Below are 18,895 nucleotides of genomic sequence, written 5' to 3'. Positions count from 1 at the left end.
TATGGCAGCCGTGCAAAATTTGGCCACCCTTAAGTGCGACCTCTGGATCCCTGTCCTCGAACAGGGATTTTAAGCATTTAGGTTCAAACCCACTTAGAATTTTCTGTATAACCGGGGTAATAAAGACTGAGCGTAAATCCTCATAAAAACGACATCGAAGCAAGACATGGGAGAAGGTTTCCAGCTCTATCTGGCCACAGGGGCAGACTCGCTCCGCATACGGTTTACCCACATATCTGCCCTGCAATAAGGCAGATGGCAGCACGTTGAATCTAGCGAGGGTGAACGACCGTCTATCTTTAGATATATGTAGTTTTGACAGATATATTGCTGGGGTAAAACCTCTCCCACACTGGAAAGATATGCAAGCTAACTACAGTTAACCAGTGTGGCAGAGTGGTTAAGAGTGCTAGACTAGGGCCTGGGAGACCAGGGTTCAAATCCCTGCTCAGCCATGAAGCTCGCTGGGTGACCTCGGGCAGGACCGGCGCTAGGGCTTCTTGCGCCCTAGGCGAACCACCTCCTGGCGCCGCCCCCCCCGCCGAAGCCTGCTTTAGCGGGAGGTGGGGGTGGTGGAGAGGCAAGCAACAATTTCTCCGCTACAGCAGAGAAGCTGCTGCTAGCCCCAGGGCCGTCTCAGGCACATCTGCCGCCGTGGTGCAGCGATCCTTCCAGTGCCCCCATGCGTCCAGGGCGTCCGGGGGAGAGCGTAGGCGGTGCAAGCACCCGCCCGCCCGTGGGGGGGCGGGAAGAGGCCGTCGGCGTGTCCGCACAGCTTGCCCCGCTTGCTGCGCTCGAAGACAGGGCTGGGCGGCCGGCTCGCAGCCCGCCGGGGAGCAGCATGGGCGGCAGCGGCTGTGCCGCCGGTGCACAAGTGCCCGCCCGCCAGTGGAGACGGGTTGGGGAGGGGGCGCCCGGTATGCCGGCGGGCTTGCGGGGGGCCCCCGGGGGGGCGGTGCCCTGGCGCGGCGCGCCACCAGCCCCAATGGACGAGACGGGGGTGGCTAGGCCATCCCACCCAAGCCTGGCCAACGCCCCCTCCATTTTGGTGCCCTAGGCAATTTCCTAGTTCGCCTAAATGGACGCGTCGGCCCTGACCTCCGGCCAGTTGCTCTCTCTCTCTGCCTAACCTACCTGACAGGGTTGTTGTGTGTATAAATGTCTCCCAAGATGGACAGGTGCCAACAGTACACTGGTATGCTTTTAATAATCTTCTTAATGTTCAGTTGTCTCCCCCCCCCCCACCGCGAAATGTTTTTTAGCTGTTCTCATTTAATCCGTAAGCCGCCTTGAGTCCTTGCCAGGGGAAAAGGCAGGGTATAAATAAATATCATCGTCACCACCATGGTCTGAAATAAAACTTAATGGTAGGTTGGTGTACAGATGTTACACCTGTGAAGCTGGCAAAAATGCATCATGCATCTGATAACAAATGTTGGAAATGTAAAGGAAAAGAAGGTACCTTTTACCCCATGTGGTGGGCCTGCCCCAAGATAAAAGACTTCTGGGGGGAAATTCATAATGAATTGAAAAAGGTGTTTAAGAATACCTTTATTAAAAAGCCAGAAGCCTTTTTGCTTGGAATTGTAGGAGACGAGATCCCAAAGAAAGACTGCACATTCTTTTTGTATGCAACAGCAGCAGCTAGATTACTAATAGCTACCGTATTTTTCACTCCATAAGACGCACCTAGTTTTTAGAGGAGGAAAGGGGGAAAGCCCTGGTTTTTTTTGAGCATCAGCTCAAAGTGGTGCAGCTTTTTTGCAAAGGGAAAAGCCCTGCTTTTTTGAGGATCAGCTCAAAGTGGTGCAGCTTTTTTGCAAAGGGAAAAGCCCTGTTGTTTTGAGGATCAGCTCAAAGTGGTGCAGCTTTTTTGCAAAGAGGAAAAGCCCCGTTTTTATGAGGTTCAACTCACAGTCCTGCAGCTTCTAGTCCTACAGCCATTTCTACAGTTTCCAGACAGATAATCTAATCAGCCAGTCACATGTCGCTGGGGAAACAAACAGCCTCCCTCTGCGTTCAACAATGGAGGTCTGGGCAAGGGGGCGGGGCTGGAAAGGGAGCCTTATCTCTCTCCCCGATCACTTGCTGAACAGCTGTTCAGTGGCTTTCTTTCAACACTCCCTTCTCTCTGCTTTTGGCCCCTAGGCAATTCGGCTCCAGGGACCATTCATTCGCTCCATAAGATGTACAGACATTTCCCCTTATTTTTTAGGAGGAAAAAAGTGCGTCTTATGGAGCAAAAAATATGGTAAATCCTGGAAAACGCAAGAAATGCCTACAATAAATGATTGGCAGATGAAGATGCTTGAGTATATGGAACTCGCTGAGATGACTGGAAGGATCCGCGACCAGAAAGAGGAGAAGGTGGAAGAAGATTAGAAGAAATTTAGAGAGTACCTGAAGAAGTATTGTAATATATAATTTACCTTTAAGGAAGTATAGATAGGTTTTCGGTAACACATGATTTACCGTATTTTTCGCTCCATAGGGGGCACCGGACCATAGCGCGCACCTTGTTTTTAGAGGAGGAAACAAGAAAAAAAATATTTTTCTGGTTTTCCTCCTCTAAATGCCCTGTTTTTTGAGGATCAGCTAAACGTTTTGCAGCTTTTTTTGCAAAGGGGGAAAAGCAAAGCTCCTTTTGCAAAGGGGGAAAAGCAAAGAGGAAAAGCCCAATTTTTATGGGGTTCAACTCACATATCTGCAGCTTCTAAAGGAAAGGGAGCCTTTTCTACAGCTTCCAGACAGATAATCTAATCAGCCAGTCCCATGTCACTGGGGAAACAAACAATCTCCCTCTGCAGCACATTCAACAATGGAGGCCTGGGCAAGAGGGCGGGGACTCTTATCTCTCTCCCGATCTCTTGCTGATCAGCTGCTGAGCGGGTGCTTTCAACAGCCCCTTTTCTCTTTGTAAAATAAAATGCATGATCCTCTTTTGGCTCCTGGGCAATTCAACTCCAGGGACCACCATTCACTCCATAAGACGCACATATATTTCCCCTTACTTTTTAGGAGGAAAAAAGTGCATCTTATGGAGCGAAAAATACGGTAACTTTTGGTTAGAATTGATTGTCATAGACTTTCTTCTTATTGTAGTTTAAGATTTTACAAGATGATCCTGCTAAAAGTGATAAATGGACAATGTAGCTCGGGGGGGGGGGGTTTGAGGGAAGTCCCCATACAATGGAAAATAATGATGTGATGGACTATGAATTTTTTTGTGTATTGTTCGTGTGTTGTGTTTTGTTTAGTGTTATTTTATAAAATTTAATAAAGATTACTATTTAAAAAATGAAATAAAACTTACTGGTAGAGTCTGGGGCAGCGCATGCGTCAGCAACAGGATCCTCCGGGACAGCCCTCGTTCCAGCAAGCCGATGAGGAAAGGCAGTGTCGCCGCCACGTAATTCCCGCCGCGATCCATCAGCTCGTTGAGCAGCTGCATCTTCCTGCAGGCCGCCTGAAGCTTGGAGACGTGCTTGAGGCTGAGGAGAGGGCAACCAGGAGAGAGAAATGCCGTCACTGCTGGGTCCACAAATAAGCAACTGTGCCCAGGTTGTGAAAACACAGCAGCGGAGGAGAAATAAATTATCGGTGCTGAACCAACTCAGGTTCTGCTCCAAGAAAGGCAGGATTTGGCAGCCCAGTATGAGCAAGTCGACCCATTTCTTGGATCATTCTATACAGGTGGAACTCGAAAAATTAGAATATCTTGGAAAGGTTCATTTCTTTCAGTAATTCAACTTAAAAGGTGAAACTAATATATGAGATAGACTCATGACATGCAAAACGAGATGTGTCAAGCCTTTATTTGTTATAATTGTGATGATTATGGCGTCCAGCTGATGAGAACCCCAAATTAACAATTTCAACTTTGGGGTTTTCATCAGCTGTATGCCATAATCATCACAATTATAACAAATAAAGGCTTGACATATCTCGCTTTGCATGTCATGAGTCTATTTAATATAATAAACCCCAGTAGCTAATGAAAATAATTGCTTACATAAATGGCCTTTTCCACGATACTCTAATTTATTGATTTTCACCTGTATAGGGTCAAGTCAGATTATTAATTCTTATTTATTTAATTACGTATTACTTATTTTCTTTTTTATATATAATTTTTATTAAAGCTTCTGTTTTACAATTTAGAATATTCATTTAAACAACCTTAAAATATCAATGACTTCCCTTCTTCTCTTTCCATGGTTCATTTTGCGTAATATAAATGCCTGCATATTTTATATAAACTAAACCATTCAGTATTCCATTATTACTTCCATCAAAACTTATTTACACTGTTGAATTTATCTTAATGCTGCTGATATTTTCAAGTGTACACAATTCCACCCCCCCCATATATTCAAGAAACATTTTCTAATCTTCTTTAAACAAATGTTCTTCTTCTTCTCTTATTCTATATGTTAGATCTGCAAGCTGTGCATATTCCAACAATTTAAGTTGCCTTCTTCTTTGGTTAGGACTTCACTCATTTTCAATTTTTGTACTAACGAAACTTGGGCAGCCGTAATGGCATACATAAATAACCTTTTTTTGACACCTGGGAAATTCTGTCTGAATTATCTCCCCCAAAAGGGCTCTGGTTTTTAGTAAAATACATTTTTTTTAAAAGAGTGTTGGACTAGGACCTGGGAGGCTTGGGGTTCGAATCCCCATGCGGCCACAAAACTCACTGGGTGACCTTGGGCCAGTCACCATATCTCAGCCCAATTTCTCTCACACGCTTGTTGTAAGGAGGAAATGAGGAGGAGGAGAACCAGGCAGGTCTCTTTGTGCTCCTTAGAAGCAAAAGTGGTGTGTAAACATAAGAAAGAAAGAAAGAAATATTCTCATGGAGAGAACGTACTGGAACACGTGGTCAAAGGCTCGGATCAGAGGCTTGGGGGTCAGGAGCAGCAAATGGAACCCATCCATCGTTTTGTCGTCCAGAATCTCCATGGAGTGCTTGGCTTCGAACTGGATCTAAGGGAGAGCAAAACCGCACGTATTCAGGCAAGCAGAGAAGAAGAAGAAGATGAGTTTGGATGTGATATCCCACTTTATCACTACCCAAAGGAGTCTCAAAGCAGCTAACATTCTCCTTTCCCTTCATCCCCCACAACAAACACTCTGTGAGGTGAGTGGGGCTGAGAGACTTCAGAGAAGTGTGACTAGCCCAAGGTGTAAGGTTTTGGTGGTGGTAATGAGGCAGGACTCCGTTCCTTTTATTTACAAGTTTAAGAGTGCAAATATGTACAGTGCAGAGCTCCAAAATCCATGACCTGCTTAGTCAGTCCCAGATTCCGGAAGTGGAGCTTTTCGGGAACGCCCCCAGCAAAAGATCTTTGGCACCCCAAGCCTCCTCCTCTTTGCATTTCACCCCTCTACACAACTGGGGCGATGGAAGCGTCTCACTTTCCTCTCTGCTTCCCTGGCGAGGTGAGCACTGGGGCTCTGTAGCATACTCAAGCCCCCTCCTCGCCTGACACGTTTCCTGTCTCTCCTCCCTGCTAGAGGACGTCCGGCTTTCCCCACTGGAGGTGTTGCTGCTGTCCCCACGACACTGGGGCTCTCTGTATTTCCACAGCCCCTGCACCGCCCCACTGGGAACTGACGGTTCCCTGACACAAGGTCACCCAGCAGCTGCATGCAGAGGAGCGGAGACGCGAACCCGGTTCACCAGATTATGAGTCTACCGCTCTTAACCACTGCACCACACTGGCCAACCCCCCAAGAGTCAATTCCAGATCACAATGTAGTTGCATCCTTCTCTCTCTCTCTCAAGGCAACAACTCATCTTGGTTGGGGGTAAGCTACAAAACCGCTCCACCCCACCCCCACCCCCACCCCAAGCGGCCGGTGCAAACGCTCTTGGCTCGTTCGCTTCCCTGGTCCATTTGCAAAGAGCAAAGCAGAGCAGCAGGTAGACAATAACATGAAACCCAGGTTCGAATTTCCCGTTCGCCCAAGTCACTCTCTCGTTCTCAGCCTACCCCACAAGTCTGCAGTTCCAACAACGGTGACAAAACTGGCATGCCGCCTGTTTTTACACTAGCTTGAATTTCTTATATATATTTTATTCATTTTCCGTACTGAAAGTTAAATCTGTTACTCAACAGTTATATTCCAATTCAACAAAACTAGTGGCTTCCACGTCAATATTTCTAACTCCAATTACATACAATTGCTTTTTAAAGTTCCGCCTTATCTAATTTCTTCCTCTTTAACCCGTTTCTTAATATATCCTGCTATTTTCTTACGCTTCAAACCCTGCCTTGGCCTTCCCATAGGGGAAATAACTTTTTAAACAGACTAGAAAGGGTTCCCAGACTTCCTTAAAGGATTCTAAATTTGTGTCTCTTATCACTGTCATCAGTTTTGCCATCACTGCATATCCCAAGGTTTTTATCAACCGTTCTTCCTTCGAGGGTGTTGAATTTCGGTGAAATATTGCTTTATCGTATTTTTAACTCTGTTTCTCACTCCAGGATTATGCAAACGGCGAAGAGCTGGTTATAAGTGACAAGAATACACGGGGTGGTTTTCCAATGAATTCGTTCTGCTAGTAACAAGGCCTTTTGGCTGCACAGAGAATCTTCCTCTCCTCTCCTCCAGTAAATCTGAACTGGCTGGGGCTGATAGGAAACATTTGGAGGGCACCATGTTGGGGAACGCTGGGCTAAACCGCTATCTCATTTACCTGCTTATATGTGGAGGCCGTCATGTCTGCGCACAGGTTCACCAACCCAGAAGGGTCCACGAAGACCACCTGGAACGCTGCGTGGAAGTCCGCCAGGGTAGGCTAGAGGAACAGGACAAAGCTGAGATTCAAACGGCATAACAAGAAACATGCTCCTTTGAAACTTAGGTTTATGCAATGGGTAATGCTTGCAAAATTCTGGAGAACAGCATCCGTAAGTATAAATAAATTTTGGGGGAGAAATAAAAAACGCCAGATGATCTTATTACCCTAAACCACATACCCATTATACGGGACAAAATAAAAAATATTCCTTCCGGTAGCACCTTAGAGACCAACTAAGTTTGCTATTGGTATGAGCTTTCATGATCATGCACACTTCTTCAGATACGGGGTTTGACACCTGGTCAACATAGATGGGCTCTTTGCACCCTTAGGTCTCCTTAAAGACTTGATATTGATTCACTGGAAATATAATCTTTCTATCTATACCTGAAGGAGCATCTCCACCCCCATCGTTCAGCCCAGACACGGAGGTCCAGCTCCGAGGGTCTTCCGGTGGTTCGCTCCCCGCGAGAAGTGAAGTTACAGGAAACAGGGCAGAGGGCCTTCTCGGTAGTGGCACCCGCCCTGTGAAACACCCTCCCATCAGATGTCAAGAAGACATCTGAAGGCAGCCCTGTTTAGGGAAGTTTTTAATGTTTGATGTTTTATCGTTTTTAATATTCTGTTGGGAGCTGCCCAGAGTGGCTGGGGGCTGGGAGTGGCCGAAGATGGCGAGCGCGATCCCACGGCCCCCTCCCAACCGGCAACGGAGCCGCGTGGCGCCGCGTTTTAAGACTGCAGCGAGCGAACAGCAGCGCAGCTGTTCGCTCACTGCAGTCTTAAAACGTGGCGCGGCGTGGCTCCGGTGCCGGTCGGGAGGGGCCCCTGGACTTTCCCCCCCATAGGAACGCATTAATTAAATTTTAATGCATTCCTATGGGAAAAGGTGCCTCGCAAGACGAAATCCCCCCCCCCCGCCTCTGCCCTAACCAGGAACCCCAAGTGCCCCAAAGCACACACTCTTACCAGTGAGGAAACTCCATCCTTTGAAAGGCTGATTCCAGATGTACTGAGGTCTGTGGCAGCTGGAAGGAAGGAAGACAAGACACGTGGGGGGAAAAGATCATGCAAGATTGTGAAACTGCAAGTTTGGAAAAGGGAGAGAGCACCTTTATAGAGAACCAAAAACAAAACTGATCTGTAAAAAATGTTACTTGGGGGGAAAAAGAGAGAAAGGCATTGCACATACTTTTGTAGACCAATAAAATCTTTAATAAAAATACATAATAATAATAATTTTTTAAAAATAGCAGCGGAGATGGGCATTGATTTTCCCCAAACCTCTCAGGATGAAAACAGGTGTGATCTTAGAGTCTAATCTAGTGCAGTATCCTGCCCTCAAGGTACCCAACAACATGTTCCAACATGTCTGCTCAGAAGCAGGTCTTGAGGGCAGCAGCAGTTGTAGTTTCCGTATGAACCTACCCAGACCCTGAGATCATCTTCTGAGGCCCTCCTTCGTGTGCCTCCTCCTCGAGATGTCCAGAGGGTGGCAACACGAGAACGGGGTCTTCTCTGCAGTGGCTCCCCATCTGTGGGATGCTCTCCGCAGGGAAGTTCGCCTGGCGCCTTCATCACACACCTTTAGGCGCCAGGCAAAAACGTTCCTTTTCAACCAGGCCTTTGGTTGATCCTATGCCCTTTTAAAATGTGGTTCTCTTTTGGGGGGGTGTCATTGGGTTGTTGTTTTTATTTTGATCATATAAATTGTGGTTTTTATGTTGATCATTTCTTTGGACCCCACGCCTTTAAAAAAAATCTCTGCAATTCTTTAAAATGTTCAAAGGAGACAAAGAAAGATGCATGTGAGGTATATAAATTTGGGGGGACAGGGAAATACATGGCCCGAAAGCTTCAACCAGAAGCAACACCCTTTCTCTCAAAAAAGGGGAGCAAGATGGAATGGAGGGGGGAGAAGAGATTCAGAGCCAAACAACACATTCCAAGGAGGCTGGGCTAGATGGTGCTCTGGCTCTTGTCCAACTCTACGATTCTAATAATAATAATAATAATAACAACAACAACAACAACAACAACAATAATTTATTTGTACCCCACTCATCTGGTTGGGCTTCCCCAGCCACTGTGGGCGGCTTCCAACAAATATTAAAATACATTAAAATATCACAGATTAAAAACGTCCCTAAACAGGGCTGCCTTCAGGTATTTTCTGAATGTCAAGTAGTTGCTTATCTCTTTGACCTCTGATGGGAGGGCGTTCCACAGGGCGGGCGCCACCACCAAGAAGGCCCTCTGCCTGGTTCCCTGTAGCTTTGCTTCTCACAGTGAGGGAACCGCCAGAAGGCCCTCGGCGCTGGATCTCAGTGTCCGGGCTGAACAATGGGGGTGGAGACGCTCCTTCAGGTATACTGGACCGAGGCCATTTAGGGCTTTAAAGGTCAGCACCAACACTTTGAATTGTGCTCGGAAACGTACTGGGAGCCAATGTAGGACTGGTGTTATATGGTCTCGGTGGCCGCCCCCAGTCACCAGTCTAGCTGCCGCATTCTGGATTAGTTGTAGTTTCCCGGTCACCTTCAAAGGTAGCCCCACGTAGAGCGCATTGCAGTAGTCCAAGCGGGAGATAACTAGAGCATGCACCACTCTGGTGAGACAGTCCGCGGGCAGGGAGGGTCTCAGCCTGCATACCAGATGGAGCTGGTAGACAGCTGCCCTGGATACTGAACTGACCTGTGCCTCCATGGACAGCTGTGAGTCCAAAATGACTCCCAGGCCGCGCACCTGGTCCTTCAGGATTCTAAGACATAGTATGTCACACGTCCTTCCTAAAAATGCATAACTACAGAGGAAGGACTTGTGCCGTTCACTGTTCCCCCTCGTAAGAAACTCCATATTGAAGAAAACAGATTCTAGCCCTCTCCCTGATAATGATCACTTTCTGAATGCAGGGCACATCTTAAAAGGAGAAACATTCAAAAATGCTGTTCTGTTGCTGCCACCAGCCTGAAATCCAGGGAGATATTATTATTATTATTATTATTCTGCCAAATGGGTGGCTTGGTCTGTGATCGAGGGCGGAAAGGCAGGGAGCCCCACAAACCAGTTCAGATCTAAGCACCTCCCACCTCCAAGCCAAAGCGGCCTGGGCTTACCTAAGAACTGAAGGCTGTTCCTCAACACCTGGTATCCACTCATCACTTTGTTGATCTTGTGCTTCTCCAAGAGATACGCCACCAGCATAGAAGCCATGAAGCCATTGAAGCACCCAAGGCCCTAGGGGGTGGGGAGAGAAATGGACAATACACAAAAGTTGGCACAGAAGGTGCTCTTCTGCTGCAGATTCCCAAATCCTCCAGCCACCCAGTGTTAGAAAGCAAGGAGCTAAATGGCACCTTAAACCTAGGTTATGGGTACAAAAACGGAATTTTTTAAATAAAAAGAATACGAAGCTGAAATTGAATGAACCGCAGCTAAAATATTGTGATCATTTTTCGCATGGTCTAGTCCTTCCCCTGAAGACTGCAAAAAAACAAAGCCATGCTTCCACTGTGTGCCCCCCTAATATTCTTAAGAGGATCCCTTCTCCAGTCTTCAGAGCATGGTTGGAAGTAAAGGTAAAGGGTAAAGGGACCCCTGAGCATTAGGTCCATTCGCGGATGACTCTGGGGTTGCGACGCTCATCTCGCTTTACTGGCCGAGGGAGCCAGCATACAGCTTCTGGGTCATGTGGTCAGCATGACTAAGCCGCTTCTGGCGAACCAGAGCAGCACACGGAAACGCCGTTTACCTTCCCGCTGGAGCGGTACCTATTTATCTACTTGCACTTCGTGCTTTCAAACTGCTAGGTGGGCAGGAGCAGGGACCGAGCAACGGGAGCTCACCCCGTCGCGGGGATTCAAACCGCTGACCTTCTGACTGGCAAGCCCTAGGCTCTGTGGTTTAACCCACAGCGCCACCCGCGTCCCTTGAGACTCCTTAGGGTGGTGATAAAAGCGAGATATCAAATCCAAACTCTTCTTCTTTAGTCAGAATCTCCTTTCTTGTCATTTGAATCCACCGGTTCAGGTCATCCTCTCAGGAGCAGCGGAAAACAAGCTCGCTCCATCTTCCACGGGACAACCCTACAGATATCTGAGGATGGCTATTGTATCACCTCTCAGCCTTTTGTTCTCCAGGCTAAACATACCCAGTTCCCCTAACTGTTCCTCACAAGTTTCTAGACCGACCCTTTATGTTTCCAGACCCTTTATGTTAAACCACATTCCTGTTTATCCGGGCATTTCTGGGCTCAAGGAAGGTGTTCCTCGCAAACCTGGGGTCACTGGATGAGTGGGTGTTGTTAGACCGATAAAAAAAAAACCTGATTTGCTACAGGGGGAAGATAGAGGACTTTATTCACTTTGTCTTTCACTGCTCTTTATATGACTCAATAAGACCGAGGTTCTTCCTATTAATTCTATTAATTCCCCCGTCCATCGTCATGGAAGATGACTGCATGAAATACTTACTGGTGGACGCCAACCCCACGATTACCCGCGGTGTGGCCATCTATATTTTGCAGGCCCTGAAACTCAGGGCCACCTCAATAGGTTAACTTCTTTTAGCCCTGGACCTTTGTAAACATGCTGAAATACCCATAGCTACACGATTTATTACTGCGTTTACCATATCTTGTTTTATCTACCATGATTTTATATCTGTTGTTTTGCAAATGTATCTAACATATTTTTGTATAATTGCGGCAGGTTTCTACCTGGATTCTTTTCTATGCGCTATGGCCAAATGGCTAACGCAATAAACTCTGTTGTTGTTGTTGTTGCTACACATGTGTTTGCAAGCCTGGGCTGCTTTGGGAGGAAAGGCAGAATATAAAACAAACGCGACAATTGAAAAGGCTATAGCAAGCTTTCGAAAAATCTGCAAAAGATATTTTAAAAACAAAAAGAAAAGGCCACAGCAAGCCAATGCAGAGACTTCTGTAATGTGCCTCAAATGTACTCCTCCGATATAAATCTGACTAGCCAGGCAGCACTTTCAGCAGTCTTATTAATATTATTATTCCTTAAATTTGTATACCGCCCTATACCCGTAGATCTCAGGGCAGTTGACAACACGGTCTTGTCACAACAGCCAGGCTGCTCAAGGGTGAGGAGGCAAGGAGGCCCAGGTCTCCCCCCATTGTGCCAGGGCCCAGTTACCTGGTGAAGTCCACGTTGGCGCAGCCACACTTTGAGGAGAGACACCCCGTCTCGCATGCCTTGGAAGTCATGGGCCGCCTCCGAGAGGAAGAGCAGGCTGGACTCCATGACCAGATCCCACAAAATGGAGTTGTTGTAGTGTGGCGTCGGTGGCTCCGAGGCTCCTAGGAATGGCAGGACAGGAGATCACCACCGGTCCATGTCAAACAAATATGGCGGATGCTGTCAACTGCGGCCTTCTTGTCTGGCATAAAACCAACCAGAACCCAACAACGGAAACACAACATCCAAGTCGAAAATGGAGACACCCTGGCTAACTTTCTGTGCAGCTTAGAAGCGGGGTTATTAGGCAGGAATACACAAGTTCAACAAAGGTGGAAGCACCAACAGTTATTACAAACAGGGCCAGGCCAAGACCAACCAAATTCTCATATTCTAGGGGCTACCTGAACCTCTATATGCCAACTCAATCACTAAGAGTATCTGCAGGAGCGTCGCTGGCCGTTCCCCGTGATGGCGATGCTCATCTGACAATAAGGAACCAAGCCTTTAGTGTCATTGGCCCGGTCCTGCGGAACTCTCTACCACTAGAAATTCAGCAGTCGCCTTCTGCTTCGACTTTTAAACTCCTGATGAAAACTTTCCTATCACGTCAGGCTTACGCAGGGAATAAACAATGCCTCTTAATTAAGAATACATCTCTCCGCAAGAGTTATCCAATTTTAACTTTGTCACAGGGATTTCATTGCATGGTTCTATGTACAGTTGTTGAGAGATGCTTTTCTTTATGAACCAGCAGTACATAAGCAGGTTTTATAAATAAAGAAAATAGGACCCTTCTCCCCCCCAAAAAAGCCAAAAAGATACAAATAATACAAATAAATAAATAAATAATAAAAGGTATAAATCACAAAGAATACAAATAAAGGTACAGAAATAATGAAGAAAAATAATAATTTTGCCATCTTCAGGGAAAACCCTTCTCTAGGTCCTGCCACCCCCAGAGGAATGCTTGGTGGGGATGAGAGAGGGCCTTCTCGGTGATGGCTCCCAGACTTTGGAACGTCTTCCCTAGAGAAGAGAGATTGGCCCCCTCCTTGCTCTCCTTCCGCAGGCAGGTGAAGACTTCTTTGTTCCAACAGGTTTATGGGAACTGGCTTGCTTTTAACCAGGGGGCTGGTGCCATGCTGCTTGTGTTGCGATAGGCTGCAAGTTTCAAACCTTTCTTATCTACCCATAGTTAATTCTATTAATGTTTTAATTGGTTTATTGTGATTGTTTTTTCTCCTATTTTTTTAGCTGTTCCTTTTTCATTTGTCGTCGTCTTCTTCGGCGATCACTCGCAGCCGAGTAAGATTGAAAAAAAGTTCGATTGTCTTTTTGCGACCGCAGGGTGGTGACCTCACTGGGAGCGGTAATCCAGTCAGGGGGAAAGGGAGGCAGACTATGTTTAGGGCACCTTTTCTAGCCCCTCCCCCTTTTCGGGGTGAGCAGAGTGGATCCTAAAAAGGGCTGCTCAGTCATGGATACAGCTGCTGAGCTGCTCAACTGCCTCGCTCCTTGAGAAGAAGAAGAAGAGTTTGGATTTGATATCCCGCTTTATCACTACCCGAAGGAGTCTCAAAGCGGCTAACATTCTCCTTTCCCTTCCTCCCCCACAACAAACACTCTGTGAGGTGAGTGGGGCTGAGAGACTTCAAAGAAGTGTGACTAGCCCAAGGTCACCCAGCAGCTGCATGTGGAGGAGCGGAGACACGAACCCGGTTCCCCAGATTACGAGTCTACCGCTCTTAACCACTACACCACACTGGCTCTCAGAGTCAGAATGACTGAATCTGTATACCCACTGCCCATGTGGATTACATGGGGCTTCCAGATTTCACAATCCTGCCCCCGTTACCATTTGCCGGTCTCCATGGGACTTTTGGGGTCTGGGTTTGGGATGTGTTTTTGGAAGACGCCTGTGCGTGAATTTGTTTAATGTGTGTAGATAAGTACACACAGTGTAAGCCTCCTTGAGTCCCCGTCAACGGAAAAAGGTGGTGTATGAATAAATAAATAAATATAGAATAATAATAATAATACCTGCCACAGGTGAGCGCTTCTCCGTGAACCAAGCAGTGCGGACGTTGTTCTTGCTGGGATGCAGGCGACTGGGCTTGAAGACACCCTGGGCAGCGCAGGCGTAGAGGCGGACAGTCACCAACTTCATGTCTTTCCCTGGGAAAACCCCACGAAGCAGGGTGAGCAAAAGGGAAGCCAGGAGTGTAGATAAGGAGAAGGAACCCAGGCCAAGACTTTTAAGAACATCTCCCTCCCTCTTTGCCCATGAGGCCGTTGGTGGACTGGACGCCTCCTCTCCTGCTGCACTGCTAACTTTCTTATTGGTTAGCTTTGTGGTTTTATTTCATGATTCCATTATAATCTTGCACTTGTGTAGAAGACGAAGAGAAGTAGAGTTTGGATTTGATATCCCGTTGTATCACTACCCGAAGGTGTCTCAAAGCGGCTCACATTCTCCTTTCCCTTCCTCCCCCACAACAAACACCCTGTGAGGTGAGTGGGGCTAAGAGAATTCAAAGAAATGTGACTAGCCCAAGGTCACCCAGCAGCTGCATGTGGAGGAGCGGGGTAGCGAACCCGGTTCACCAGATTACAAGTCCACCGCTCTTAACCACTACACCATGCTGGCTCTTGCACTCGGATCCAGCTTGCGTCTAGTCAGCCACTGTGAGAACAGGATACTGGAGTGGATGGGCCATGAGCAGTAGCTCCTTAAGAGCCCAACTAAGTTTGCTCTGGGTATAAGAAGAAGAGTTTGGATTTGATATCCCGCTTTATCACTACCCGAAGGCGTCTCAAAGCGGCTCACATTCCCCTTTCCCTTCCTCCCCCACAACAAACACTCTGTGAGGTGAGTGGGGCTGAGAGACGTCAGAGAAGTGTGACTAGTCACTAGCCCAAGGTCACCCAGCAGCTGCATGTGGAGGAGCGGAGACGCGAACCCGGTTCACCAGATTACCAGACTACCGCTCTTAACCACTACACCACACTGGCTGTAATGTTTTCTGAATTCACTCCTGACCATTCAGAGGTGGGCGAGCTATAAGTAAGAGAGACGGTGTAGAGTAGTGGTTGGAGCATCCGACTAGGACCTGTGAGACATGGGTTTTTGAATCCCTGCTCGGCCGTGATGCTCACTGGGTGACCTTGGGCCAGTCACTGCCTCTCAGCCTAGCCTGCTTCACGGGGTTGTTGGGAGGATTCAAGGAGGAGGGGGAGAACCCTGTACACCACCTTGAGTATCATTGGAGGAAAAGGTGAGCTATAAATGCAACTCAATAAACAAACCAGAATTAATGAATAAATAACCTGCCCCCAGTCTTGCAGCACTCACTCACTCTAACCCATTTTAAGATGTAGTCTTATGCAATCGAAAACTGCAGCGGCCTCTTGTGCTTCAGCATCACGCTACGGGCTCCTGCTCAGCCCACCAGAACCCATCACTTATTTTCCTGCCTAAACCTGGTGCTCTGTTACAGAAAGACGAAGAAGAAGGAAGGGGGTCTGGATCAGATCAAGGAGCAGTCGGAAAGCCACCCTCACCTTGTGGCTGCAGGAGCACAACCGGCTTCAGGTGGTTGCCGTTGACGTAGGCAAACCTCACAGCTCCGAAGAGCTTCTTCTTGGCCAGGTGCTGGGCCAAGCAGGCGAGGTAGAGAGCCCTCTTGCGGTGGTAGCGCTGGTTTAGGTGGTCCTTGTCCTGGAAGATCTCCTAGCAGCAATCAATTAATTGATTGATTGATTGATTTTTATTTATACCCCGCCCTTCCCAGTTTAAAAACCGGGCTCAGGGCGGCTAACAGCAAAATAAAACACTGATTAAAATGTGACTTTAAAACAGCATACAGTACAACATAAAATGCAGCATCAAGATCAATAAGATTCAAAAATTCAGGGGTCATTTTGTGGGGAGGGAACCCCAGTCAGTAGACATCAAATGATCACCAGGGCTAACTGGCCAAGTTGGTCCTACTAAGGCCAGCAAGGAGGCTGCCCCATAGGGCCAGCAAGAAAGATTGCCCCATAAAATATATACCCTTACAAAAACTTTTCTTTGAAACTTGTCTTCAAAAGAAATTATTATTAAAAATAAATAAATAAACTGTCCAGTAGCACCCTAGAGACCAACTAAGTTTGTTCTGGGTATAAGAAGAAGAGTTTGGATTTGATATCCCGCTTTATCACTACCCAAAGGAGTCTCAAAGCGACTCACATTCTCCTTTCCCTTCCTCCCCCACAACAAACACTCTGTGAGGTGAGTGGGGCTGAGAGACTTCAGAGAAGTGGGACTAGCCCAAGGTCACCCAGCAGCTGCATGTGGAGGAGCGGAGACGCAAACCTGGTTCACCAGATTACGAGTCTTTGGTATCTGAAGATGTGTGCATGCACACGAAATCTTATACCCAGATCAAACTTAGTTGGTCTCTAAGGTGCTACTGGAATTTTTTTTTTCACTGCGTTAGACCAACACGGCTACCTACCTGAATCTAGAAATTATTATGCCATTGTTGGTGTGCACTCTGCACACACACAACACACAAAACCTATTGCAAATTTTGGCACTGTGGAATGAAGACAATCCTGAAGCTAAGCAGCTCTGGGTCTGCCTCTCACTTGTGCCAGCGCCACTAACCTTGGGCATCGTCACTGCCACATCCACATTGACCTCGGGCTTGATGCAGGTGCCCAGCAGGTAACTCCCCACCACTTTCACCTCCGCGGGAGGAAGGAAGCGAAAGTGGCCCTTGACACAGAAAGGAAGCTGCTGGAGAGGGACCTTCACCCCACTGGGGAGCCAGGACTGATTGGTGATCTAGAAGGAGACAGGGTAGAAGAAAAAGGTTAAGGCACACCCTGAGTACAGGATGGGGCCTGCCAGTGAAAAAGGAACTCAGTGAACAGAGCTAGGAAAAGCCTTTTTGCCAGAGACCCTGGGGAAGAAGACACTAACAGTTATGAGTGTACAATGCTGGGACAAGGGTCCATTTCAGTGGCCACATTTGAACACCATGGTAAACTATGGTTTGCTGTGAAGGAAATGAGTCTATTGCCGCACGCAACACATGGACATTTAAGCTCTCCTTCTCCACTGGGGTAGCAGCAAGGAGACTAGAAGCTCCTACTTCTGAGGAGCTACAGTTCAGTGTTACATTCATACCCTAAACCAGGGGCCAGCAAACTTTTTTCAGAAGGGGGGCGGTCCACTGTCCCTCAGACCTTGTGGGGGGACCGGACTATATTTTGGAAAAAAAATATGAATTCCTATGCCCCACAAATAACCCAGAGATGCATTTTAAATAAAAGGACACATTCTACTCATGTAAAAACACGCTGATTCCTAGACCGTCCGCGGGCCAGATTTAGAAGACGACTGGGCCGCATCTGGCCCCCGGGCCTTAGTTTGGGGACCCCTGCCCTAAACTGTGGCTAATCTTAACTATGATGCGTTGAAAGAAGCTAGCTTCACGATCCGCGCTGTGACTTTAGCTTGTTTCAAACAAAGCACTGTTAGGATTAATCACAGTTTGTTGGGTTTAAACAAAACTGCTAGGATTGCAGCAAGTGTTTACACCTCAACCAAAGGCCACCATCCTAAATGCACTTATTAGGGAGCGAGCCCCATGAAACATAAGGGGGCTTACTTCCGAGTGAACATGCATAAGATTGGGTTGTAAAACTACATGCATCTTGGACATACGTCTCTCTGTGGGGTCTCTGGGACTGTGCTCAGCAAGGCATTGATTTCGCGGAGGAAGGAGTCGATTTTCTGCTTCCTCTTCTCCTTGAGAGTCACCTCTTTTAAAAGCTCCTCGATCTGCACAGGGGAGAAAAGAGAGACGCCACTTGCCACTTAAAAAAAATATAACTTCATTGCTATTTCTAACAACCCAAAAGTGAGGTAACAGGGCATTACATAATACAATGTATAAAACAATAAGTAACGGTGAGACAAGATGCAATGAAAGAAGAGCTTAAGAGGAACTGTAAAAGGTAAAGGTAAAGGGACCCCTGACCATTAGGTCCAGGAGGAAGTTAATGACTCTTTGAACACACAGAAAGACTTGGAAGCCCATTGACTGAAGCAAAATTCTGGTTGCCACGCAGGTGCTCGCAAGTACAAATAACGAAGGCTTTTGTCTTAGTTACAGGAACCCTTCTCCCACAACACCTGCCCACAAAAGGACTAACCCTGCTAAGTTAGCCTGACCTGCAAGCGCAGAAGATTGGAGTGAAACAGGCTCTCTGTTTCCTTCAGGCGTGTCAGCTCCTCGTTGGTGGGCGGCTTGTATAGTTCAGCCTTGCAAAGCTTCACCGGTTGCAGGACGCCCTCAGCAACAAGAGACCTTTTCTTCCCTCGCGGTCTCCCTTCCTTGGCAAGAGCTTCCCCCTCTTCTCTCTTGGAGTCTCCCAGGCCTGCTTCTCTCTCTGCATCTTCAGACATCTGCAGAGGCCAAAGGAAAACAGATCAGCCTTGAATGTAACCCCACAGTTCTTTTATTTTAATTTTTTGGTACAAGCCTGCTAAGATGTTCGTTTGAATAAGCAGGACCTTATTGAATTGTGCTGTTTTCATTAATCAACTTGTCAGAATACATCCAACTCCCCAACGGATGGGTAAACAGAGGAAAATGGGTCTGGGGACACCTACTACTATAGCCATTACTGAACTCAAGTGAAGATGCTGGCCTTGAAAGCCCTAAATGGCCTTGGTCCTGTATACCTGAAGGAGCGTCTCCACCCCCATCGTTCAGCCCGGACACTGAGATCCAGCGCTGAGGACCTTCTGTCGGTTCCCTCACTGCGAGAAGCAAAGCTACAGGGAACCAGGCAGAGGGCCTTCTTGGTAGTGGTGCCCGCC

At 47.3% G+C, this 18,895-nt stretch overlaps 1 protein-coding gene across 1 annotated transcript in view; it reads right to left on the bottom strand.

Moving 5' to 3' along the window:
- The window catches only part of NOL6 (nucleolar protein 6), a 67,362-nt gene that overhangs the window by 47,653 nt on the left and 814 nt on the right, over positions 1 to 18,895 (bottom strand). Inside the window, exons 2-12 of the mRNA XM_033164225.1 lie at positions 18,245 to 18,478; positions 17,735 to 17,851; positions 16,670 to 16,849; positions 15,580 to 15,748; positions 14,059 to 14,193; positions 11,974 to 12,137; positions 9,928 to 10,048; positions 7,781 to 7,839; positions 6,710 to 6,811; positions 4,877 to 4,992; positions 3,314 to 3,491 (exon numbers count right to left, since the gene is read on the bottom strand). Of these exons, the coding sequence (XP_033020116.1) occupies positions 3,314 to 3,491; positions 4,877 to 4,992; positions 6,710 to 6,811; positions 7,781 to 7,839; positions 9,928 to 10,048; positions 11,974 to 12,137; positions 14,059 to 14,193; positions 15,580 to 15,748; positions 16,670 to 16,849; positions 17,735 to 17,851; positions 18,245 to 18,478 (1,575 nt within the window). The remainder of the gene's footprint in view (positions 1 to 3,313; positions 3,492 to 4,876; positions 4,993 to 6,709; positions 6,812 to 7,780; positions 7,840 to 9,927; positions 10,049 to 11,973; positions 12,138 to 14,058; positions 14,194 to 15,579; positions 15,749 to 16,669; positions 16,850 to 17,734; positions 17,852 to 18,244; positions 18,479 to 18,895) is intronic.

Source organism: Lacerta agilis, chromosome 11 (genome assembly GCF_009819535.1).
Source record: "Lacerta agilis isolate rLacAgi1 chromosome 11, rLacAgi1.pri, whole genome shotgun sequence".
NCBI lineage: Eukaryota > Metazoa > Chordata > Lepidosauria > Squamata > Lacertidae > Lacerta > Lacerta agilis.
Note: the sequence above shows the minus strand (reverse complement) of the source record. Positions and strands in the feature narration are given on the sequence as shown.